General features: G+C 37.7%; 3 protein-coding genes across 6 annotated transcripts; 1 reads left to right on the forward strand and 2 right to left on the reverse strand.

Annotated features, from left to right (window-relative positions):
• Nucleotides 1-328: 328 nt before the first annotated feature.
• Nucleotides 329-3,272, reverse strand: LOC116189632 (nuclear/nucleolar GTPase 2-like). 3 transcript variants are annotated; one of them, XM_031519395.1, is made up of 9 exons: nt 3,135-3,272; nt 2,640-2,780; nt 2,448-2,549; nt 2,252-2,356; nt 1,866-2,006; nt 1,601-1,741; nt 1,357-1,457; nt 1,092-1,149; nt 329-971 (listed from the first exon to the last, which is right to left on the reverse strand). In XM_031519395.1, exons 1-9 carry the CDS (start codon nt 3,204-3,206, stop codon nt 624-626), a joined length of 1,209 nt encoding a protein of 402 aa, XP_031375255.1. In that variant the 5' UTR covers nt 3,207-3,272; the 3' UTR covers nt 329-623. The 3 variants fall into 3 exon arrangements, with proteins under 3 accessions (XP_031375255.1, XP_031375248.1, XP_031375262.1); XM_031519388.1 differs by lacking the exon at nt 3,135-3,272 and adding an exon at nt 2,955-3,095; XM_031519402.1 differs by lacking the exon at nt 3,135-3,272 and adding an exon at nt 2,942-3,087.
• A 3,030-nt stretch (nt 3,273-6,302) lies between these two features.
• On the reverse strand, nt 6,303-9,790 carry LOC116189666 (nuclear/nucleolar GTPase 2). The gene is made up of 11 exons (XM_031519433.1): nt 9,440-9,790; nt 9,155-9,288; nt 8,939-9,068; nt 8,558-8,712; nt 8,375-8,476; nt 8,181-8,285; nt 7,792-7,920; nt 7,536-7,676; nt 7,298-7,398; nt 7,038-7,095; nt 6,303-6,925 (listed from the first exon to the last, which is right to left on the reverse strand). The coding sequence occupies exons 1-11, from the start codon at nt 9,666-9,668 to the stop codon at nt 6,578-6,580; spliced, it is 1,632 nt and encodes a 543-aa protein (XP_031375293.1). The 5' UTR covers nt 9,669-9,790; the 3' UTR covers nt 6,303-6,577.
• Nucleotides 9,791-9,971: 181 nt separating this feature from the next.
• Nucleotides 9,972-18,679, forward strand: LOC116189651 (plant intracellular Ras-group-related LRR protein 6). 2 transcript variants are annotated; one of them, XM_031519421.1, is made up of 21 exons: nt 9,972-10,162; nt 10,995-11,058; nt 11,175-11,311; nt 11,429-11,515; nt 11,811-11,886; nt 12,553-12,627; nt 13,057-13,126; nt 13,206-13,283; nt 13,393-13,453; nt 13,564-13,642; nt 13,854-13,944; nt 14,332-14,392; nt 14,474-14,541; nt 14,708-14,778; nt 15,218-15,355; nt 15,999-16,103; nt 16,376-16,500; nt 16,608-16,704; nt 16,894-16,968; nt 17,302-17,357; nt 17,671-17,853. In XM_031519421.1, exons 1-21 carry the CDS (start codon nt 10,098-10,100, stop codon nt 17,711-17,713), a joined length of 1,722 nt encoding a protein of 573 aa, XP_031375281.1. In that variant the 5' UTR covers nt 9,972-10,097; the 3' UTR covers nt 17,714-17,853. The 2 variants fall into 2 exon arrangements, with proteins under 2 accessions (XP_031375281.1, XP_031375274.1); XM_031519414.1 differs by lacking the exon at nt 17,671-17,853 and adding an exon at nt 18,186-18,679 and having other exon boundaries at nt 9,975-10,162.
• Nucleotides 18,680-20,697: the final 2,018 nt, after the last annotated feature.

Raw genomic sequence — 20,697 nt, forward strand, 5'->3', positions numbered from 1 at the left:
ATAAAAGTTCATGTCAAAACTAAAAAAACTAGACAAAGTTATGCTTTTCTGTATTATTAATCCTTTATTTACTATCTACTTTCTAGTAGAAATTCTGAATTGCGAACATAAAATTAAAGGACATTGATTAATCATTTGTTTTCTTATGCTATCCGGTATGGTTCGTAACGAACTCGGAACTATATCCTTGCTCCAGTATTGTGTATTATAATTAAGACCGCATGCCTTGGCGATTCGTAATTATATACAAGGCACCGTGCCAGCAAAACACAGCCCATTCACATAACATCTTTAATTGCGAAAATGAAACATGGCAACCGTGGCCATGTGCTTGGAACCCAGCTCTATCTATATATCTCCATATGTACCCAATCAGTCCAATTCGAACTCCAACTCGGGCTAAATACGGGACCACGGAAAGCTGGCAGGACCGATATGATACATAAGACTACAATCTATTAGAACACGGAATTCTTGATCCTTACCACATTCATTACGAAGCTTCAAATGATAACTGAGGCAATAGAACATTCGATTCCAACCTCCCCAATGATCTTAAATATACGATCTATAAAAATGATATAGGATACACTAACAAAATATTTTGGCTGACTCAAGAAGCCTTAGCTATCATCCTCCTCCTCAGCTGGTGGCTCCTCGGCTGATTCATCCTCCGGCGACCCGAGTTCTGGATCCGACTTCCCTTTGAGCTCGTCCTCAGTGAATAGATCCCTTTGGACAGGTATACTTTTCTGCTGCTGAGATGAGATCACGCTGGCAATGACCCGAAAAGATGCAGCCGCCTGCCTAGTGCCAAATGCCTCATATTTATCTGCATCCTTGTGAGCCTTGCTCGGCCCCTCAGATGCTTCAGTTTCTCGTAGTGAAGGAGGTACAAAGAAGGGAATCCTTCCCCTTTGCCAGTCGTGGAGCATCATCTTGGCGGCGGAGGTTAAGTCCGGTTCACCACCCTAGATTTGGACATTAAAGTGAATTAAAGCCGACCATTCACATCGTCCACGTACAAAGATTTAAAAAAAAAGGATTAATTTGGTATGTAACACTATGATCAGAATGGGCAAGAGATATACCCTCAATAATTTGCCTTTTGCTCTGCACAGCTGAACTAAGAAATCATTTTCATCTTCCCTGAAACCACCAGGAAGCATATTATACTCAACGTACCATTTAAAGCTTCAAATGAGATGATCATGAAAGAATTCGAGAACCATCACCGGACTATTTCTAGCATCTTTTTTTCTTGAATGCAAGATTCCAATCGAAATATCAGCATTCACAGACCAAAGCAAAAATGGTAGTGGTATCCATGTTTTCCTGAAAGGATATGAGCCTTACCAGTCCTTTATCTTGTATGCTCTTTGCAGGTGTTCCTTTTTAACACGTCTAAGAACCTTCCCGATGTGTTCAGAAGCATCTTCCAAATTCGTGACTCGCACCTATAACAACATCAATAGTGTTACACGTGAAGACTTCCCACAGCAAATCCTCTCCCTGAAGGATTTATAATCTAAGACCTGAAGTACATGATTTTTCGTTGGGAATGCTCAAACAAGCAAAGTAAGATCAGAATATAACGTACAACGCCCTTCAAAACAATATCCGTTTCGGAGTCCTTGTTCGGGTAAACAACACCAGGGCAATCAATCAGAAAAATTTGCTTTGTCAACCTTATGTACTGCCATGCTTTGGTCTCGCCCGGGATAGGAGCGACCTTGCAAACCTGATATTAAAAAAACAAGAAAAAAGAGGACCAAGTCAGACATCAACAGTATGGAAGATTAATGCAGAGCATATAATATGTCGCGGGGCTTGATAGTTGAGCAAAAGATAAAAGAAAAGCTTACGCTCTTTGTCCTCAGGGCGTTGATCACCGATGACTTCCCAACATTGGGATAGCCAACAAAACCGACAGATATTGCTTGCTTGTCGTGGTTGCTTCTCAAAATCAAACGTGCAAATTGTCTCAAAACAGAAAGGAGAGAGCCCTAAATGGTAAACGATTAAATACATCAGAACAAAGCTATATAAGGTTTAACAAATTACTAGAACAGCAAAAAGACCAGCATAAATATTAATATACCACAAAATGATATATTCAAGTAGACCGCAGCAAACCTTCGTATAAGGCTTAGCATTACTCTGAGAAACCTAATATGCAAACAATATCTGCTTCCTAATTTCCTAAGGTATCAACATCACATACATCTCTTCATTGACAAGGTCCACATACCTTGCCAAAAGATTTATTAGTACTGCCACGGAATAATAGAGTAGGATATTCTTTGGATAAAACCCGAAGCCATCCCTTTATCGCCCAAGCTGGAACCAGATCAACCTGAATGAAGCAATTAAAATTCGTTAAGGAGCAGAAATGCATGAGAATGCAAAGCATCTGCAGTTTCATAATTTCATCCTAAAAGCCAAACCTTGTTCAAAAGAAAAACCATATGCTTGTCCTTGCAATGCTCTTTCAGATGCCTCTCCAGATGATAGCATCTTGTACCTTGTGGATCTCTAGCATCCAAAACCTGAATCGGGATTTGGTGAATAAAACAGCGGGGCGGAAATCATATGATCCTTCTCCAATGATAGGAGCACAAAACCAAAGAGAAAAGTACCTGAACGATAACATCTGAAGAATCTATGACTTTGTAGAGTTCACCCCATATGCGCTTACTCTGACCTCTCAACCATTGCGTGCCTAAGTCCATCATCTTCATCTCCTTCTGCAGATTAACCATACTTCTGTTCGAAGGCATCTGCAGATCAAGAAACAAAAGCTGTGACATGCATACGAGTAATCAACACATACACCGAGGACTGTGATTCATCACTGCACTCTTTTAGATTATCTCTGGTTCCATATATAAAAAAGGGCTGTCCCCTGAACCAAAGTGCTATCTTTTGCGCCGCGACATACTGATGCTCTTAACTAGAGATTCATAATCTGCTGCCAAGAGGTTCGGATGCTTCCTCATGTTCCTCTTAGGCCCAAAAGCATCCGAGAAACGCTCTCTGTCTAGAAGATGAACCGTTGCTTGCTTCACAGGCATTAAGCCAAAAACAACTCAAGTCGGAATTCCACAAAGCAACTTATTCAGAAAGTCTCATACCTTCTTTGGATCATATAGGAGTGATGAAGGAAGCTTCTTTTCCTTCAAGAGAACATTGTTGTTACTCGCCATTCCACTCTGGACCTCTTCACGGAAAAATAAATACTTGAAAAATCGCACCCAACCCTCTTACTATTTATATTTTGTAGATATAAAGATCAAATACTCTCGATATCTTAAAGATATCCTAATAAAATCTCTTTACAATATTTTTCATTATGCCCGGTTAATATTATAGATATCCTAAAATCCCTACAGGATAACGTAAATTTGCAATCCCATCATACTTCTTACTATTTCAATGATGGAAATTTCCGATTTTTTTTAATAATATTCCCTTGGTTGCACTTTAAATGTAATATATATATATATATATATATATTTGTGATGAGCACTTGTATAATAAGCATGCATATACATAGACACAAACATATGACATATACTATATGTATAATAATTTAAATGCATATATATATCTATATATATATAATAATTTAAATGCAATAATTAAATTTACCATAATTAGTCGTCAAGTGGGTGAAAGTGAAACTATAAAGTGTGCATCTAGATAGTTTAGGTGGAGGATGATATAATAATTAATTAATATAAATAAAATGGACGATTATTTGGCGTGATCCTTACAATATATATATATTTACGTACTTTCACAATTTGCAATTTGGTAGCCCTCACGCACGCGTAGTGCGGCATGATTGCTTTCATATTTCTATCCAATCTAGATTTTGATATTCAAAGAACATTTGCTAGATTTATAGAAATTATTATGTATTTTTTGAGAGAAGTGCAGCAGAAATCCTATAAGTTTGGATTTTATTTATTTATTTTAGTCTTATAAGTTTTAATTTGAATTTTTCAATTTTATATGTTTGCTCTATAGCGCACTTTTAATCCTAACAACCATTAGGGATGACATGGACTTCACACCGTCAAATCTGTCATGGGTGATTTTAATTGTTCACGTGGCAATTTTCTGTTGACTGAAAATTTAAAAAGGAATTTTAGAAATTAACATAAAAAGTCCACGTGGCAAATTTTTATTTGATGAAAACTTTTTAAAAAATTAAAATTAATTAATTATTATTTTTAATAAAAATTTTCATAAAACAAAGCTTAAAAAGAAAATTGAAAGGGAGACGAAGGCCGATGGCGAGGGTCTCGATTCCAATTACCACCCCCTCGATTAGGGTCGACGGTGACCACATTGGTCACCGGCAACCCCAATCAAGGTTGTGGTGGTTGGGATTAACGTCCTACCTACCGGAATCCTAAGAATCCCCATTCCCTATTGGGGCTGCCGGCGCCCTTCCTCCTTTCGATTTTTTTAAAATTTTTAATTTTTTAAAATATTTTTATTGTTAAAAAATAATAATGAATTATATTTTAAATTTTTAAAAGTTTTCAGCAAATAGAAAATTACCACGTGAACTTCTTATGTAATTTCTAAAACTTTTTTTTATTTTCTAATATTTTAATTTTTAGCCAATCGAAAATTGCCACATAGACAATTAACAACCACTTGTGACAGATTTGACAGTGTGAAGTCCATATCAGCAAATCTCTAACGGTTGTTAACGGATATGACTAAATGTGTACTACAGAGCAAACATATAGGATTGAAAAATTCAAATTAAAGCTTATAGGATTGAAGTAAAAAAAAAATCAAACTTATAAGACTTTTGTTGCGCTTCTCCCTTTATTTTTGTAGATATTTGATAGTCGTAACTAATTAAGTAAAGGTAGAGAATTTTTTTAATAGAAAGAAAGTGACCAAATTTTTAGGATTTTGTATGTTCCATAAAAATAAGAAAATACATGGGACTGGATTTTATAATAAGATCAAACTATAGAAAAAAAATGAAAGTGGTTATATAGCTAAAAGAGCCATAGGTACTCTCATATCCTAAGCCGAAACATTATTGTGTTTAGTTTGGATTTTGTTTATCAAACCAAACTCCCCCTAAATGTAACTTTGTTTGTTGTGCCGGTATCAGAAAATCCTTTGAGTTTCGATTAATTCAGATTTAGGCAAAATTAATCAATTAAAAGATAAAACTTTCAATTATGGTATATTTTTCATCTATAAGACTCGAAGTCAACGCCTCGCTTAAGGAAAAAGAAGCATCAAATCACATTAATCAATTCATAGTTGGCTTATGTCTTTTAAATGTGTTATATGTGCGTAAGATATTATACGATAGATTCTATAACCATTTTTATCGCTTACTAAAAGCATCTGAATTATAATGGCCAATCCTCTCATTACCCGATCATTACTCAAAGCATATGTTGGAAACTTAAATCATATGTGATGGGATGAAGGACGCATTAGTAAGGGAAAGAACTTCTAATATTTTACGGTGTCATCAATGCACTATAATGGTAGTGTCTAAGCTGATGAACCCTTCTCCTCTCTTTTGCTCTCTTTTTTTCCTGATATGATCTAATGGTTTGATTGCATCAGAGAATTCTAGCAAATTTTTGGCCTGCGTCCGTCAGAGACGGACCTTCGTTTATGATGCGATATGTCCCACATTATTTGTCCAACTTTGATTTGATCATCTTATCATTCTGACCATATATATATATATATATATATTCTTTCCAATTGCTAAAAGAAGAAAATAGACGAATGAGTCGTTTTATGATCTACCATTGAAATATATTGCTTCAATTCCAAATACAGAACGAAAAATTGCAGGACATAGATGATTGTCTTATGCTATCTGGTATGGATTCGGAACCATAGTGGTGTCATCTTCACAAACTAGATTACAATTTGGTGAGATTCATAAGAATGTCCGGAGGAGAATCGCCTCCGGCTCCCCAAAACAGTATCTGTCAGTTGGATCATTCAATTGAAACTCACGTCTTGTTAACTAATCAGGAGTCCTGATTCGATCCTATAGTCTGCAACAAACAAGACGACAGGACTTAAGGATTCGTAATTAAGTTCAAAGCAACCTGCCAGCAATACACAGCCTGTTCATAACTTCTTTCATTGCCAAAGCAACATGGCAAATGTAGCCAATATGCTTGGAACTCCACTCTTATCTGTATCTCCATACTTAACCGGTCCAATTCAATCTCCAGCTCAAGCAAAAAATTGGACCACAGAAGCTGGCAGGACCGGTATGGTACCATAATCTATGAGCACAAAATGATAATCCTTGATCCTTACTGCATTCATTAGAAAGCTTCAAACAGTATTCGAGGCAAGAAACCATTCGATCCTAACCTCAGAAATCATGCTATATCATGCAACAATTTATAGCTGGAAGTAAGAAATGACATATTGAGAATAGAATACATAGGATTTCGAAACAAATTAGAAAAAAACTTATGATTAGACACGAGATCTAGATATTTCCTACAAAGATAATAAAGGGTACACTAACAAAATTTGTGCGCGACTTAGGGTGCCCTCAGCTATCATCTTCCTCCTCAGCTGGGGACTCCTCGGCTGATTCATCCTCTGACGACCCGTGTTCCAAATCTGACTTCCCTTTCAGCTCCTCCTCGGTGAATAGATCCCTTTGGACAGGCACACTTTTCTGTTGCTGAGATGATATCTCTCTTTCAATGGCCTTAAAAGCGGCAGCCGCTTGATTAGAGGCAAGTGCTTCATCTTTATCTGCATCATTGTGAGCCTTGCTCGGCTCCTCAGAAGCTTCAGCTTCTCGTTGTGGAGGAGGTACGAAGAAGGGAATCTTTCCCCTTTGCCAGTCGTGGAGGACCATCTTGGCTGCGGTTGTTAAGTCTGGCTCACCACCCTAGTTTTGGACATTAAAGTGAATTAAAGCCAAACATTCACATCTTCTAAAGAGATTAAATTGCAATTGATTTGGTATTTAACACTAAGATCAGAATGGGTAACGGATATACCCTCAACAATTTGCCTGTTGCTCTGCACAGCTGGACTAAGAAATCATTTTCATCTTCCCTGAAACCACCAGTAAGCATATTATACTCAACATACCGTTTAAAGCTTCAAATGAGAGCATCACGAAAGAATTTGAGAATCATTATTAGACAGATTTCCCGCATCTTTATCTGAAAGCAAGACTCCAATTGAAGACCAGCATTTACAGACCAAAGAAAAATTTGGTGGTATCGATGTTTTCCTGTAAAGACATGTGCCTCACCAATCCTTTATCTTGTACGCTCTCTGCAGGTGTTCCCTTTTAACCCGTCTAAGAACCTCTCCAATGTGTTCAGAAGCATCTGCCAAATTTGTGACCCGGACCTATAACAACATCAATAGTGTTAAACGTGAAGGCATTCCATAACAAGTCCTCTCACTGAAGGATTTAAATTAAAACCCAAAGTACATGAATTTTCATTAGAATACTTAAAATGCAAAGTAAGATCAGAATAACATACAACGCCCTTCAAAACAATATCGGTTTCAGAGTCCTTATTCTGGTAAACGACACCAGGGCAATCAATTAGGAAGATTCGTTTTGTCAATGTTATGTACTGCCACACTTTGGTCTCCCCAGGAATAGGAGCAACCTTGCAAACCTGATATAAACAAAAATAACAGAACAAAGTCAGACATCAACAGTATGGAAGAACGTAGAGCACAGAATATGCCGTGGTGTTTGATAATTGAGCAAAAGATAAAAGCAAAGCTTACATTTTTTGTCCTCAAGGTGTTGATCACCGATGATTTCCCAACATTAGGATAGCCAACAAAACCGACAGATATTGCTTGCTTGTCGCTTTTCAAGCGTGCAAATTGTCTCAAGACAGAAAGGAGAGAGCCCTAAATGGTAAAGATTAAGTTGTAATAACATCAGAACAAAGCTATAAGGTTTAACAAAATTACTAGAACTACAATGTGACGAGCATAAATATTATTAAACCACAAAATGATATATTCAAGTAGACTACAGAGAATTTTTAACAACCTCAGCACAAGGCTTAGCATTATTTCAAGAAAGCTAATAAGCAAACAATATCTGCTTTCTGATTTCCCAAGGCATCAGAATTGCATGATTCTCTTCATTGACAGAGTGAACATACCTTGCCAAAAGATTTATTGATACTAGCATGGAATGCTAGAGTAGGATATTCCTTGGATAATACGCGAAGCCATCCCTTGGTTGCCCAAGCTGGAACCAGATCACACTGAATGAAGCAATTAAAATTAGTTAAGGACTAGAAATGCATGAGTATATAAAGCATCTATCAGTTTCATTTCATCATAAAAAACAAACCTTGTTCAAAAGAAAAACCATATGCTTGTGCTTGCAATGTTCTTTCAGATGCTTCTCCAGATGATAACATCTTGTACCTGGTGGATCTCTAGCATCCAAAACCTGAATTGAAAATTTGGTCAATAAAACAGTGGTAATCATATGACCTTCTCCATAGGAGCACAAAACAAAAGACTGAAGTACCTGAATAACAACATCTGAAGAATCTATGACTTTGTAGAGTTCACCCCATATGCGCTTACTTTGACCCTTCTCAAACATTGTATGCCGAACCAAGTCCCTAAGTCCATCATCTTCATTTCCTTCTGCAGAATCACCACGCTTCTGTTCAAAGTCATCTGCAGATCAAGAAACAAAAGCTATGATATGCATACGAGCAATTAATACATACCGAGGAATCTGACTAGACACTGCAGTGTTTTAGATTATCTCTTGTATCTGAAAATCACCCATCCTCATACACAAAATGGCAGTACTCTGGAACCAAAATGTGCTATCTTTTGCTCCAAAACTTACTTGTGCTCACGAGTCACGACCAAAAGTAGAGAACATGAAATCATTTACCTTGAGAACCATCAGCTTTCTTAACTAAAGATTCATAATCTGCTGCCATGAGATTGGGGCGCTTCCTCTTCCTCTTAGGACCGAAAGCATCCGAGAAAGGCTCTCTGTCTAGAAGATGTACCCTTGCTTGCTTCACATGCATTAAGCCGAACACCGACACAATTAGCAAATTCAAGCCGGAATTTTGCGAGGCGACTTATTCGGAAAGCCTCATACCTTCTTGGGATCATTTAGGAGGGATAAAGGAAGCTTCCTTTCCTTCAAAAGAACATTGAAATTACTTGACATTCGGCTCTGGAGCTCTTCTCGTAAAAATATAAGCTCTCTCTGATTGACAACCCTCGTGTTCCCTGCATACAGCAACAACAAAAGCATATGTTTTTACCCACCGATCACATTCCAGGAAAACCCAACAAGCAAATGAACTGGCTCAGCTGCAATTTACATCCCAAACTTCAGTATAACTGATCATGGATTATCCGAAAATCTAATCCTACGAACCAAACCAGCGGCGGTCGGGCTGGATGCGAGTGTTGGGGAGCTCCTTGGACTGGAGCTCGTGGCTCAAGATCTTGCCCTTGGTGTCGCGCCTCGGCCGCGAATTGTACATCTTGAGGCGGCGCACCGTGGCAGCACTGCGGGCATCTCCCTTCCCATCCTTCCGGTTCACGTCCAGGGAGTGCTTGGGCTTCCCGGACACGTTCACGCTCTTCTCCTTCTTCTTCGTCATATTCAAATCTCGTCACCGGAGGACCAACGGTAGCTCGAGATGGTTGACAATAGCAGGCAACGCCCAGCGGCTTGCCCGTCAGTAGGGTTTCAGAGGGAAAGGGAAAAGGAAGGAGCACCGAGCACCGACTGTCAGAAAACAATACCATTAGCTAGCCGACGAGGAGTCAATGGGCCGAGCCCTGCCCAGACTGATGGGCCGAGCTGTATTGTGGGTTGGCCCGCATATATTATTTTTCCATGTTTTCCCGTTTTCTGGAGAACATGGAGAACGTTTTCCCGGGGTCCTCTCCATCGCCCTCTATGGCAAGGACATGACATTTCATCTTCTTCCGCCTTTGAGCCTTCTTCTTCAAAGAAGCATCTGAACAAGCAAAAGCTTAGATCTCTGAGCTGAGAGTGAAGATATCTGCGGAAGGGAAGACGAACGATGGATCGCCTGCTTAAATCTGCGAGGACTTCCGGCTCCCTCAACTTGTCGAATCGCTCGCTCAAGTGAGTGCTGTTCATCACCTCACTGCCCGACCATACTCTCATTGTCGTTGCTTCTCGTTTTACATGTTCCGATAGAAGCAAAAACGATTCATTACCTCCATTGGAGCAGTTGCATTTGCAGCTTAGACAATTTGTCTATTATGACGGGAGATTAAGCTTCATAGAATATATCTTTCCACTGGATATACGAGCTTGATAGAAGAAAAGGCGTTCAGTAATATCCCGATCGAATCTGCCCATAGATTTGTCATAAATCTTTCTTTTTTTTCTTTTTTATTTTTGCTATAATCTGTGATTTTTCATAACTTAGAATGTCACTGTTAAAAGCTGATGTAGTATTTGTTGAAATACTGTAAAGTGTGCCATCGCATTCTAGCAAGCTTGCGCGGTTAATCTGTTGAAATATAGAAGGTTAGGACCGGCATCTACCCGTATGAGGCTCTACTCAAATAGTAAAATTACCTCAAATTTATCCGAAAGCAATAAATCAGATGTTGGTACATAACGTTGCATTTATTAATCTAGCGTCCGAATTGGCGTTCATCGTTGTGGTGGGTAAATGTTTTTTTTCTGGTTAAATGTGCTGCCTTTTAAGCTGACCTGGCCTGTCCTTGGTTTAGCATTCAAGATAAAAGCTGGTTGACTGGGGTGGTTCCATGTTGATCTGTTTATGTTATTAAGGATTATCTCGGGAAGATTAGTGAAAGAGCCCGATGATTGCTGTTCTTGTCTCATCTAATTTCTTGCCTGTTTGCATTATTCGGAGCGTAACTCAATTGTCAGGGGTTAATTTCTACTGTGGTTACTGATGAGAATTGATTTCAATGATTAGGGAGGTTCCCAGCGAGGTATATCAGAGTTTGGACACAGTTGGTGAAGGGGAAAGGTGGTGGGAGGTAGTAACTCCAATATATCTTGAGCCATTTTATTGTCCTTCCTTTATTAGTGAAGCGGTGAGAAGCTTCCCACTTTGAAATGCGTATGACAAAGATACAAATCTTACTTTGTGCAGACCGTGGAGCTACAAAAGCTGATACTGGCTCACAATGAAATTGAAATGCTGAAAGAAGATCTGCGCAACTTGGGTTCACTGACTGTGTTGAATGTTAGCCACAACAAACTTACGCAGCTTCCTGCAGCTATAGGAGAGTGAGTAACCCTGACCTTGTCTCTTGCTGTCTTAAAATATAGTTTGTGTTTCGCGTTTATAGTCAGTTGTTTAGTTTCTCATTTTATTCTTATTCAAACTTTTATCTTGTTTGTCAGCCTTCCTATGCTGAAGTCTCTAGATGTCTCCTTTAACTCAATCACTAGTATTCCAGAGGAGATTGGCTCCGCAGCTGCTCTAGTCAAGTGAGTTTATTTTCTCTCACGTGTGCCCTGCTAAGTTCCTGTCTGCCATCCTTTGTAATAGGCTCAGAGACCTCTCCAAAAGGTGCATGATCGACCTTCTGAAAATAATTTGGTTTGTTGATGTTAGAGGCTTCATGAAAGCGGTGGAGCTCCATGTGTTGCTTCCACATTCATATTTTCCTAGTTCGTTTATTATGTAAAACCTGCCCTGGATTCTTCTATTCTCTGATACCATCACATTAACAGACCTAAAGTTATTAAGGTGATAACATTTCTTCTCTTTCTGCTTTGTCAGGTTTGACTGCTCCAGCAACAAGCTAAAAGAACTCCCTGCCTCTCTTGGAAGGTGTTCAGATCTGTCAGAGCTGAAGGTGAAACATTCTCAGTCTTGTTATATTGCTTTCTTCATTTATATAGCATGAGATTAGTTTGGCTGGACATCAAGTGTTTCAGTAATTATCTGATGGCATTAATTTCTTTGTTGTTTTGTGCTGTATTGTGATGGCATTAAGAACCAGAGGAACCAGTTATTTCTAGCTTTGGTCATGGATGTTGTAGAGGCTGAAGTACTCTGATGATTATATTTAGTCTTATTTACCAGCTGCTGGAGGCTTTGTATGTTATCACTATCTGCACTGACCCCGTGGACCTTAATCATTAATTTCTTTGTTGTTTTGTGCTGTATTGTGATGGCATTAAGAACCAGATGAATCAGTTATTTCTAGCTTTGGTCATGAATGTTGTAGAAGCTGAAGTACTCTGATGATTATATTTTGTCTTATTTACCAGCTGCTGGAGACTTTGTATGTTCTTACTATCTGCACTGACCCTATGGACCTTAATGATGATCAAATGGGTTCTTGAATAAACCAAATTGATTAGTCAAAATCTTATTGACCTTTGTGTTACTAAGTATCTGGACTGTATAATCACTGAGGTTCTGAATTCAAACCATATGATGACTGCTTCCCCATGAATTGCTTCTTATAATGTTAGCTCCGATGTTTTCTCACTCTTCTGTGATGCATCTTTTCCAGGCATCAAATAATGCCATTTCAACCTTGCCTGAAGATTTGGGTCAATGTTCAAAATTAACCAAACTAGATGTGGAGGTACTTCTTAGGTTATAAATTTTTATTTCCCTTCATGGTACAAGTTCTTATGAGAAGCTTAAGAGACATGATGCAGGTCTTGGGAAGTGTATACCCTTGCTTGGCTCTCAGATAGTTTTGTGTGTTTTAGTAGCTCGACTAAGAGTGCTGTTATGATCCTTGGTTTTTTTGTGTTTCGCTCAGCAACCAAAATATGAAATGATTTTCAATTTGTACCAAATTCTCTTTTCAGCCTTGTAATATTCTTCTTCTCGAGCTCCCTATAATGTGTATAAAATATTTTTTAGATTGAACACAAAGAAGGTATTGCCCCACCATTCACTGTAGTTAATTTAGTATTGTTAATTACTTGGATTGTTCGAGAAGTAGCTTCCATTTTTCTCTTGGGGTTATTGATTGGGAAGTTGTTTTTCACCTATTTTGTGCTAGGGCAACAAGCTTACAGTTCTTTCTGCTAATATAATTGCATCATGGTCAATGCTCACAGAGCTCAATGCAGGTAAGCATGTATAATGTCAGTTCCAACATATGATTGATGTAATTTGAATCTAATATCTCTACATATTTAAATTTATCAGCAAGAAATTTACTTGGTGCTATGTCGGAGAACATTGGGAATCTTTCACGTCTCATCCGCCTAGATCTTCATCAAAACCGTAAGTTTTCAACTGGAAGGAGTCGCCTTTGTGTATGCTAACTCTTTCAGCATTATTTGATCTCCTTCCTGTTCATGTTGGTATTTAATTAGCTATTTGATCTTTGCAGGAATTTCTTCAATCCCTCATTCTATCATGGGTTGCTCTTCCCTCGCTGAGTTCTACATGGGGTGATTTCTTTCTCCTCATCAACTCTTTCAAATTTCACAATTCATCATTTTTTTTTATGACGATTTGTCTGTTCAAACATTCAACCAGGATGTGTGGCTTCATTTTACAGGAATAACATGCTGTCTTCATTGCCATCAGAAATAGGGGAGCTCTCTCGCTTAGGCACCCTAGATTTGCACTCAAATCAGGTAAGTTGCCTAGTTTGAAGGCAGTATTTTCCTTCTCAGGTCATGAACTAGTGTTCTGTTTCCGGTTTTCTATTCGATTTTGCTTCAATACATTCTTACATGTCTATACTATAAACATTTCCAGTTTTGTCTTAAAAAACTAGGTTCCTTAAATCTTTTTCTTAATGGCGTGAACTGAGTTGATACTAGCTGAAATCTAGTTGTGATGCAGTTGAAGGATTACCCAGTGGGGGCATGTAGATTGCGAGTTTCAGTTCTAGATCTATCAAACAATACATTAAGTGAGCTTCCCCCAGAGATTGGTAAGGTCAGCAAATCATGAATTAATTGTTCGGCTATGCTTTCGAGAACCTTCTTCTTGTTTTGGTTACTTTTCAAAAAGGCCTCATGGCAAAGGAAATATCTCAGGCTCTAAGATAGGAGCTCTTTGTTGTTTCTGAGTCTAAGTCATGGTTCTATATTCATTGGGTAGGTTCTTTAGAATCGCAGTAAAATCCATAAACAGAAATTCCAAAAGCTTAAAGAGAAGAAATTCTAAGATACAGAAAATAGAGCGCTGTGAAGTCAGTCAGTTCTTTTCCTGTGCACAAAAAACTTACTATTATAAATATCTTTTACCATGGAATCATGCACAACCAAAATTATTCTCGATGCTCTATATGACTGTAACAAATTGTTTCATTGTACAGGCAAGATGACTACTCTCCGGAAGCTTCTGCTCACTGGGAATCCTATGCGGACTCTTAGAAGGTGTGGTCTAGATTCATTAGCAAGTTTATATTTTTCATGATTTAGGAGTGCACTGATGAAGTTTCGCTACTGAATTTTCAGCTCTCTTGTCAATGGTCCTACTCCTGCATTACTGAGGTACCTTCGCAGTAGACTTCCAGAGAATGAAGGTAATAACTGGTTGATAGCATCCATAACCTATTATTTAAGGATAGTACTCACCTCTGCTTATAATTTCTAATTGCCAATGCTTTATCTGCTGAACAAGTTATAGATGCATGCGTATGGGCTTCATTTGGTACTGATATCATTTAGTTTTGCTAATTTATATTGTAGATTCTTTAACAGCAAAGACAACAAAAGACGATGTTGTTGCAATGGCCACTAGATTATCTATCACTACAAAGGTATCTCGTACTATCTAATTCTTAAGAATCTCTTTTTTGTTTTGTGATGTATAAGGAGACCTTTTGGATTGCAAGAAAGTCATCGTTATTAGACATTAGATAATTATGTCTTTGAAATATTATTTCCCAAAAACATTTGTTTCAATAAGTAAACTAAATTTGTTTGTATACCTCTTTTTCACGACGTTATTGCAAATATTTCTATCCAGCAAAAGTCAATAGCGAGTCATGCCAAAGCCACTTGCATACTGCAAAATTTTTCATACAGCAATGGAAAATATGTGGGCTGGTAATGGTTATCTTACTGTTTTGTATTCTTGTTCCATCTCTTCTTAGATTTTGAACCCACTTGGAAGCTGAACTTTCCTTTTCCGTCCATAGGTATCTACATAATCTAAGAAAGCAACGTTTGATTTATGTCTCTGTTATAACATTTCAGGAACTTAATTTGGAAGGGACAGGCTTAAGTGCCGTGCCATCAGAAGTATGGGAAACTGGTGACATTGCAAAAGTTGATCTCTCTAAAAATTCCATTGAAGAGCTTCCCATGGAGCTCTCTTCATGCACATCTCTTCAGGTAAAATATAATCTTGTGCTGTCCCAGCTCCAAAGTTGAGACTGAGCACTACTACAGTCATTTTTCATCTTACCACCCCAAGCTCATTAACTTCTTAGAAAACTATGATAGTTGCGACATTCCTTGTTGCTGGAAATTGATAAAGCTTCTATAACTTTAATGCTACGTAAAAGTTGCTCAACGTTTTCCTCAGAGATTCATCCTCAATTCTCCATGTGGAAACGGGCTGGCCTAGTTAGTAGAGTCAGTCCTGCTTGGACCAAAAGCTAATGATTCAATATTACCCTTTTGAATTTTACCTGTAAGGGGAATTGAAGCGTAAAAGTTTCAGTACTTATGATGCTTGATAGGATTTGGTGTTGAAAAATGGGAAGGCACTATCAAGGCTAGAGCTGCTCTTGATGTGCTATCACTTAAACTGTCCATTGCGCTCTTCAGTTGCTTAACTATTGTCGAATGTTGACTTTAGATGTCATATACTGGAATTTTCAGTGAGCAACCATAATTTTAACACCTTCACCTGCCAATGGCCCAATGCTAGAAGGATTAGAATGGGCTTTATCTGAAGAGTTTGGTGCTGCTTTATCATATGGACTGCCTTTTTGTTCCTAAACATTTTTTCTTGATCTATTCAAATGTGCAGACTTTGATACTATCCAGGAACAAGATTAAAGAGTGGCCTGGGGAAATTTTGAAGTCACTAAATAATCTTTCGTGCTTGAAGCTAGATTCTAATCCCCTCAGACAGGTAATTCAATACTCGACAATTTTTTAACCTTACTAAACTGTGAAACAAGTTTAATAAATAGAAAATCATTATATTTAATCTGTGTTTACTTGGATCCTGATGTATTCCGATAAGAATGTAGTGGATTACATCCTTCGCTGTGTATGTGATAGATAAGTTAACTCGGAGATAGTTAAATTCACCAAGCCTCTTGGAGATAGTTAAGTTAACTTGATTCATATGCCACCACTATTTATAGGAAATTCTTGATCTCATCTTCTGCCATTCTCCAGATCCCATCCCATGGATTTCAAGCTGTTAGCATGCTTCAGATTTTGGACTTAAGTGGAAATATTTCTTCATTACCACAGAATCCAGCATTTTCTATTATGCCACAGTTAAGAGAGCTGCATCTTAGGTACATTCTCTTTGGTCATTGCAGCATTATCTATTCCTTGTTTGCGATATTCGCACTTCATTTCATCATATTTGTGCAATTATAATAATTTTATCTTGTTTGCTTAGACGAGTGCAGCTTCATGAAATCCCATCAGACATCTTGAAGCTGAAGCATCTGCAGATTCTGGACTTGAGCCAAAATTCCATTCAGACAATTCCAGAGGTGGCTTTACATCACCTGATGCTCCTTCCCTAAATTGAATTAGTTTTTTGAGTATGTTCTTTTTCTGATAATGTGTTTTTACCGCAAAAGCATTCTGGCTGGGTTAAAGATCGGGGATTCTTGTTAACAGTCATTCTGTTGGGAAAAAGTAAAGCATCAGTGAGTTACTGATTCATATTGGCAATGCAGGGTTTCGAGGTTCTGACATCTCTGACTGAGCTTGATCTTTCTGACAACAACATATCAGCACTTCCTCCAGAGCTGGTGAGATGATAATCCGACTCCATTATGGTTTCGTCATTACAATTTCACATTTGTGGACCAGATTCACTTATGTGATTTCATGAAATTGACTGAACTTGAAAGTGGCTAGCGGAATAAAGCTGAAACTGTTTTAGGACAAAGCGTTTGGGTTTGTCTTGCTATTGAATCGCTTCTTACATATATTTATCCTTTGGTGAGGGGAATAATACTAGTGATGCAGTGCTGATGTTGAATTCCCAACTTAATGATGCATTACTATAGCTATTCCTCCGTCAATATATGATTTGCAAGGCAGTTACTCATAAAATCCTGACCCAATGATTGTTTGATCAGGGATTACTTGAACCAAGCCTGCAGGTCCTAAGACTCGATGGAAATCCATTGAGAAGGTACGTCATCTGTTCTGTTCTTGTTCCCTTGCGCGTAGAATCAGAATATTAACATGGCATGCATTCTTGAGGAAAGCCTCACTTATCCATCCTGATCAAAGTTCAGTTTCGCTTAATCTAGAAATCGACTTGTGGAAAATGGCTTATTTGCAGAAGCACTGTGGCATGATAATTATATACGAATGTCGTCACTTGTTATGGGCATATATTATCACAAATTCTTAAGATGTCTGAATTCCCAGTTCATGCAGTAGTGCCTAAATACCCATAACCTTTGCCTGCCATAACTACTGAATGAACATGTAATGTCAAGGGAGAATTGCACTGCAAAACCTATAAGTTTGTTGTTCAGGTAATTAAAATCAATCCTATATGTTAGGTTCGTAAGGCAATTTTAATCCATTCCGTGACTGACCTTTAACCGGTGCTGATGTGGACACCAACGCCATTAACTTTGTCCACTTGGCAATTCGTGATTGGCTAAAAAAATTAAAAATATATAAATTTTAGAAAAAAAATGAAGGAAAACCCCATCCCTTGACGGGATGGGGTTTTCCTTCATTTTTTTAATCTTTTTTCTAAAATTTATATATATATGTGTATATATATATATATATATTTTAGCCAATCACAAATTGCCACGTGGACAAAGTGTTAGTGTCCACATTAGCACAAGTTAACAGTCAGTCATGGAATGAACTAAAATTGCCTTACGAACCTAATATATAGGACTGATTTGCCGTGCATGAAACTTATAGGACTAAAATTGCCTGAACAGCAAACTTATAGGACTTGCAATGTCATTCTCTCCCGATTTTTCTGAAACAGCATCAGGAGGGCGATCCTTGCCAAAGGAACCAAAGCAGTTCTGAAGTACTTGAAGGACAAATTGCCCGGTCAGTAGTCTCCTCAGACCTCCCCATGCTTCAAGTGTTATGTCGACCATGAGTTTAAACCGATAATTCTGCTTCTGATCAAAGGATTGCATCTTGAACCCGAATACCTCTATGTTTGGGCTTCGATTTGAGATAACAAAAACTTTCGAACTGCCGGTTTCTATTTGTTTGTATGTATTCGATCTGCGGGTTTGTATTGCTATTCATGTATTTCTGTAACTAGTATGAGACATTCCAACTAAAAGATCCTTTTCGTGCTTACCTAACACCTAGCTGGTCGTTGACAACATGTTTATTCATGTAATTAAAGCTAGGCATCCTTGTAATACGACTTGTAGCAATATTTTATGTGGGAAAACACGATTTAACTCGTCGGTTTATAAAATCATGCCACATGCTTCCGTCTAATCTGAAATCAGATTAGTTTGCTCCGAATGTTTTGGATTGTGCTTGTTTTGTCGAATGACTCGTTTTGAAGAGCTGACCTTTGAAGGACATTTTCTTCTTCCTGACAGAAATCAAATTCATTTTCAATCTGCAGAGGAATGACTCAAACATATATACATATGCATATATATATATATATATATATATATATATATATATATATATTCAATCCAGTTATTTAGTTGAGAGAGACGAAATCAATCGTGATTTCACTCAAAATTTAAAAAAATCACGATTTCACAATCTTATCTACTTGACCCTTATAGTCAATTTCATCATGAAATCGTTCAACAAAGTTATCCGAGAATTTGGTCTAGTATATAATGTTGGCCCGACTTTGAGAGGGATACTCTGCGTGCTTGTGATATTACGATGATAAAAAGGATTTCATACGGACAAAGGATCTAAGCTATTGAGTCTCGATAATTATTCATTGTCATCGGTCAGCTTATTCGACCGGACCAAACATATAGAGCAAGAAACACGATTACAAAATTAAGTAACGCTATAGAGCTTTAATATCAATAAATTAGCTTAATGTTGGCAAAAGCAAAACCCTTGCCACATGCGAATCTGCAAAGCTAACTTAATAAAATTAGCATAATCCCATGCTTTTAGGTGAAGTAAGACTACGTAAAATATCTAAGGATTCGATATCCAGTAGGATTATCCGTGTCCCTTTATTAAATATTTAGAATTTTTATTTTAATATACTAGGCTCATGGGTGTCATTGTAATCGAAAAAAAAAAAACTCGAGCACTCCACCAATATTTGAGAAAGACAATGAGGAGAGACACACAATAATGATTCACTTGGAAACTCCCACAGACGATTGTGACCAACGTGATGCTGCGATGTCCCTTCGAACGGGGAGGTTAGAAATTCGAGGGTTGTTCGTGCATTAAAAATTCTTCCACGTGCACCGAAAAGGACTTTTAGGCTCATATCCTTTACCGAGACTTGACGATTCAAGTATCACTGCCTCCACATATGACGGAAGGCTAGCTCTATTGTCGCTCGATGGTCCCTCTAAGAAGCATTGGGATTCAAGGAGGATGGAATTTTACATTGCGGTCGGACTTGCGATCCCAACCAGGGCTTTATTGTCAAGAAAATGGACACTTTGGGTATGTGCAATATCCCACGACAGATATTCTTCCCCATGCAATATCTAACAACCCGTCTGGTTGCCCTGATTAGATTTGGGATTCCGGTTCAAATTTAATCCCTCCTATTTCCAATTCTTTGTCTATTCTAATCCCCTCCAATTCCTATCCCACTAATCAAAACCACCAAAGTTTTCATTAAGAAGAACGATTAACTGTTCACTCACAACCCTTTAGAGGAAACACAAATACATTAAACAAAAGTGGTACATGATATGATCTTCAACAAGATCAAGATCTCCACACAAATTTTCCACTTTTATTCTTTTCTTGATCTAATGGATATCATGAACAGGAAACAAAATAGACACCCAGGGGAAAAAAAAAAAAGGGAGAGGGAGAAAAATGAAAGTTGTTTTTAGAGAAAATGGTCAAATACACGATGAAAGATTGATTTTGTATCGAATTATTTTTTACAACGCATAAAACCTTAATTGTTAAAAAGCAAACTAGAGGAGCCATTCCGTTTGGTTTCGTCAAGAGCTGAGCGGAATCGTTCACGTGGCATTTTTAATTCATTCTTTCTCTCTCCCCTTTTTTGTTTGAATTTCTTTACTTTTTTTTATTATTATTCTTCATTTTCTCCTCTCTCCCTCCCTCCCCTTTCATTTACCTGAACCTAGTGTAAGTTAAAAGGCCAAAACCAGTTTCTTTCCCATAATTTGTTGATGAAGAAAATCATCTTGATAAGCAAACACTTACAGAATTTTAGCATTACTTTTTCAATATTTCAATTTTAATGTTATCATCCTTTCATTTTTCTTAAAATAAAATATATAGTAATTAGATTAATTAATAACCTCGTGCATCATACATACATACACACACAC

The sequence above is a fragment of the Punica granatum genome, chromosome 1 (genome assembly GCF_007655135.1).
Source record: "Punica granatum isolate Tunisia-2019 chromosome 1, ASM765513v2, whole genome shotgun sequence".
Classification (NCBI taxonomy): domain Eukaryota; kingdom Viridiplantae; phylum Streptophyta; class Magnoliopsida; order Myrtales; family Lythraceae; genus Punica; species Punica granatum.

What these genes read in the sequence shown, in the direction of transcription:
- LOC116189632 (XM_031519388.1), bottom strand. Translation starts at nt 3,074, where the DNA reads ATGCCTGTGAAGCAAGCAACGGTTCATCTTCTAGACAGAGAGCGTTTC. An exon ending in CAGCAGATTATGAATCTCTA is followed by an intron (nt 2,781 to 2,954) that starts GTTAAGAGCATC and finishes CTTGATCTGCAG; the next exon opens with ATGCCTTCGAACAGAAGTAT. An exon ending in TGGTTTTTCTTTTGAACAAG is followed by an intron (nt 2,357 to 2,447) that starts GTTTGGCTTTTA and finishes TGCTTCATTCAG; the next exon opens with GTTGATCTGGTTCCAGCTTG.
- LOC116189666 (XM_031519433.1), bottom strand. Translation starts at nt 9,668, where the DNA reads ATGACGAAGAAGAAGGAGAAGAGCGTGAACGTGTCCGGGAAGCCCAAG. An exon ending in CTTCAGATGTTGTTATTCAG is followed by an intron (nt 8,477 to 8,557) that starts GTACTTCAGTCT and finishes TTTTCAATTCAG; the next exon opens with GTTTTGGATGCTAGAGATCC. An exon ending in ACACCTTGAGGACAAAAAAT is followed by an intron (nt 7,677 to 7,791) that starts GTAAGCTTTGCT and finishes TGTTTATATCAG; the next exon opens with GTTTGCAAGGTTGCTCCTAT.
- LOC116189651 (XM_031519414.1), top strand. Translation starts at nt 10,098, where the DNA reads ATGGATCGCCTGCTTAAATCTGCGAGGACTTCCGGCTCCCTCAACTTG. An exon ending in TTGTCGAATCGCTCGCTCAA is followed by an intron (nt 10,163 to 10,994) that starts GTGAGTGCTGTT and finishes TTCAATGATTAG; the next exon opens with GGAGGTTCCCAGCGAGGTAT. An exon ending in CTCGCTGAGTTCTACATGGG is followed by an intron (nt 13,454 to 13,563) that starts GTGATTTCTTTC and finishes TTCATTTTACAG; the next exon opens with GAATAACATGCTGTCTTCAT.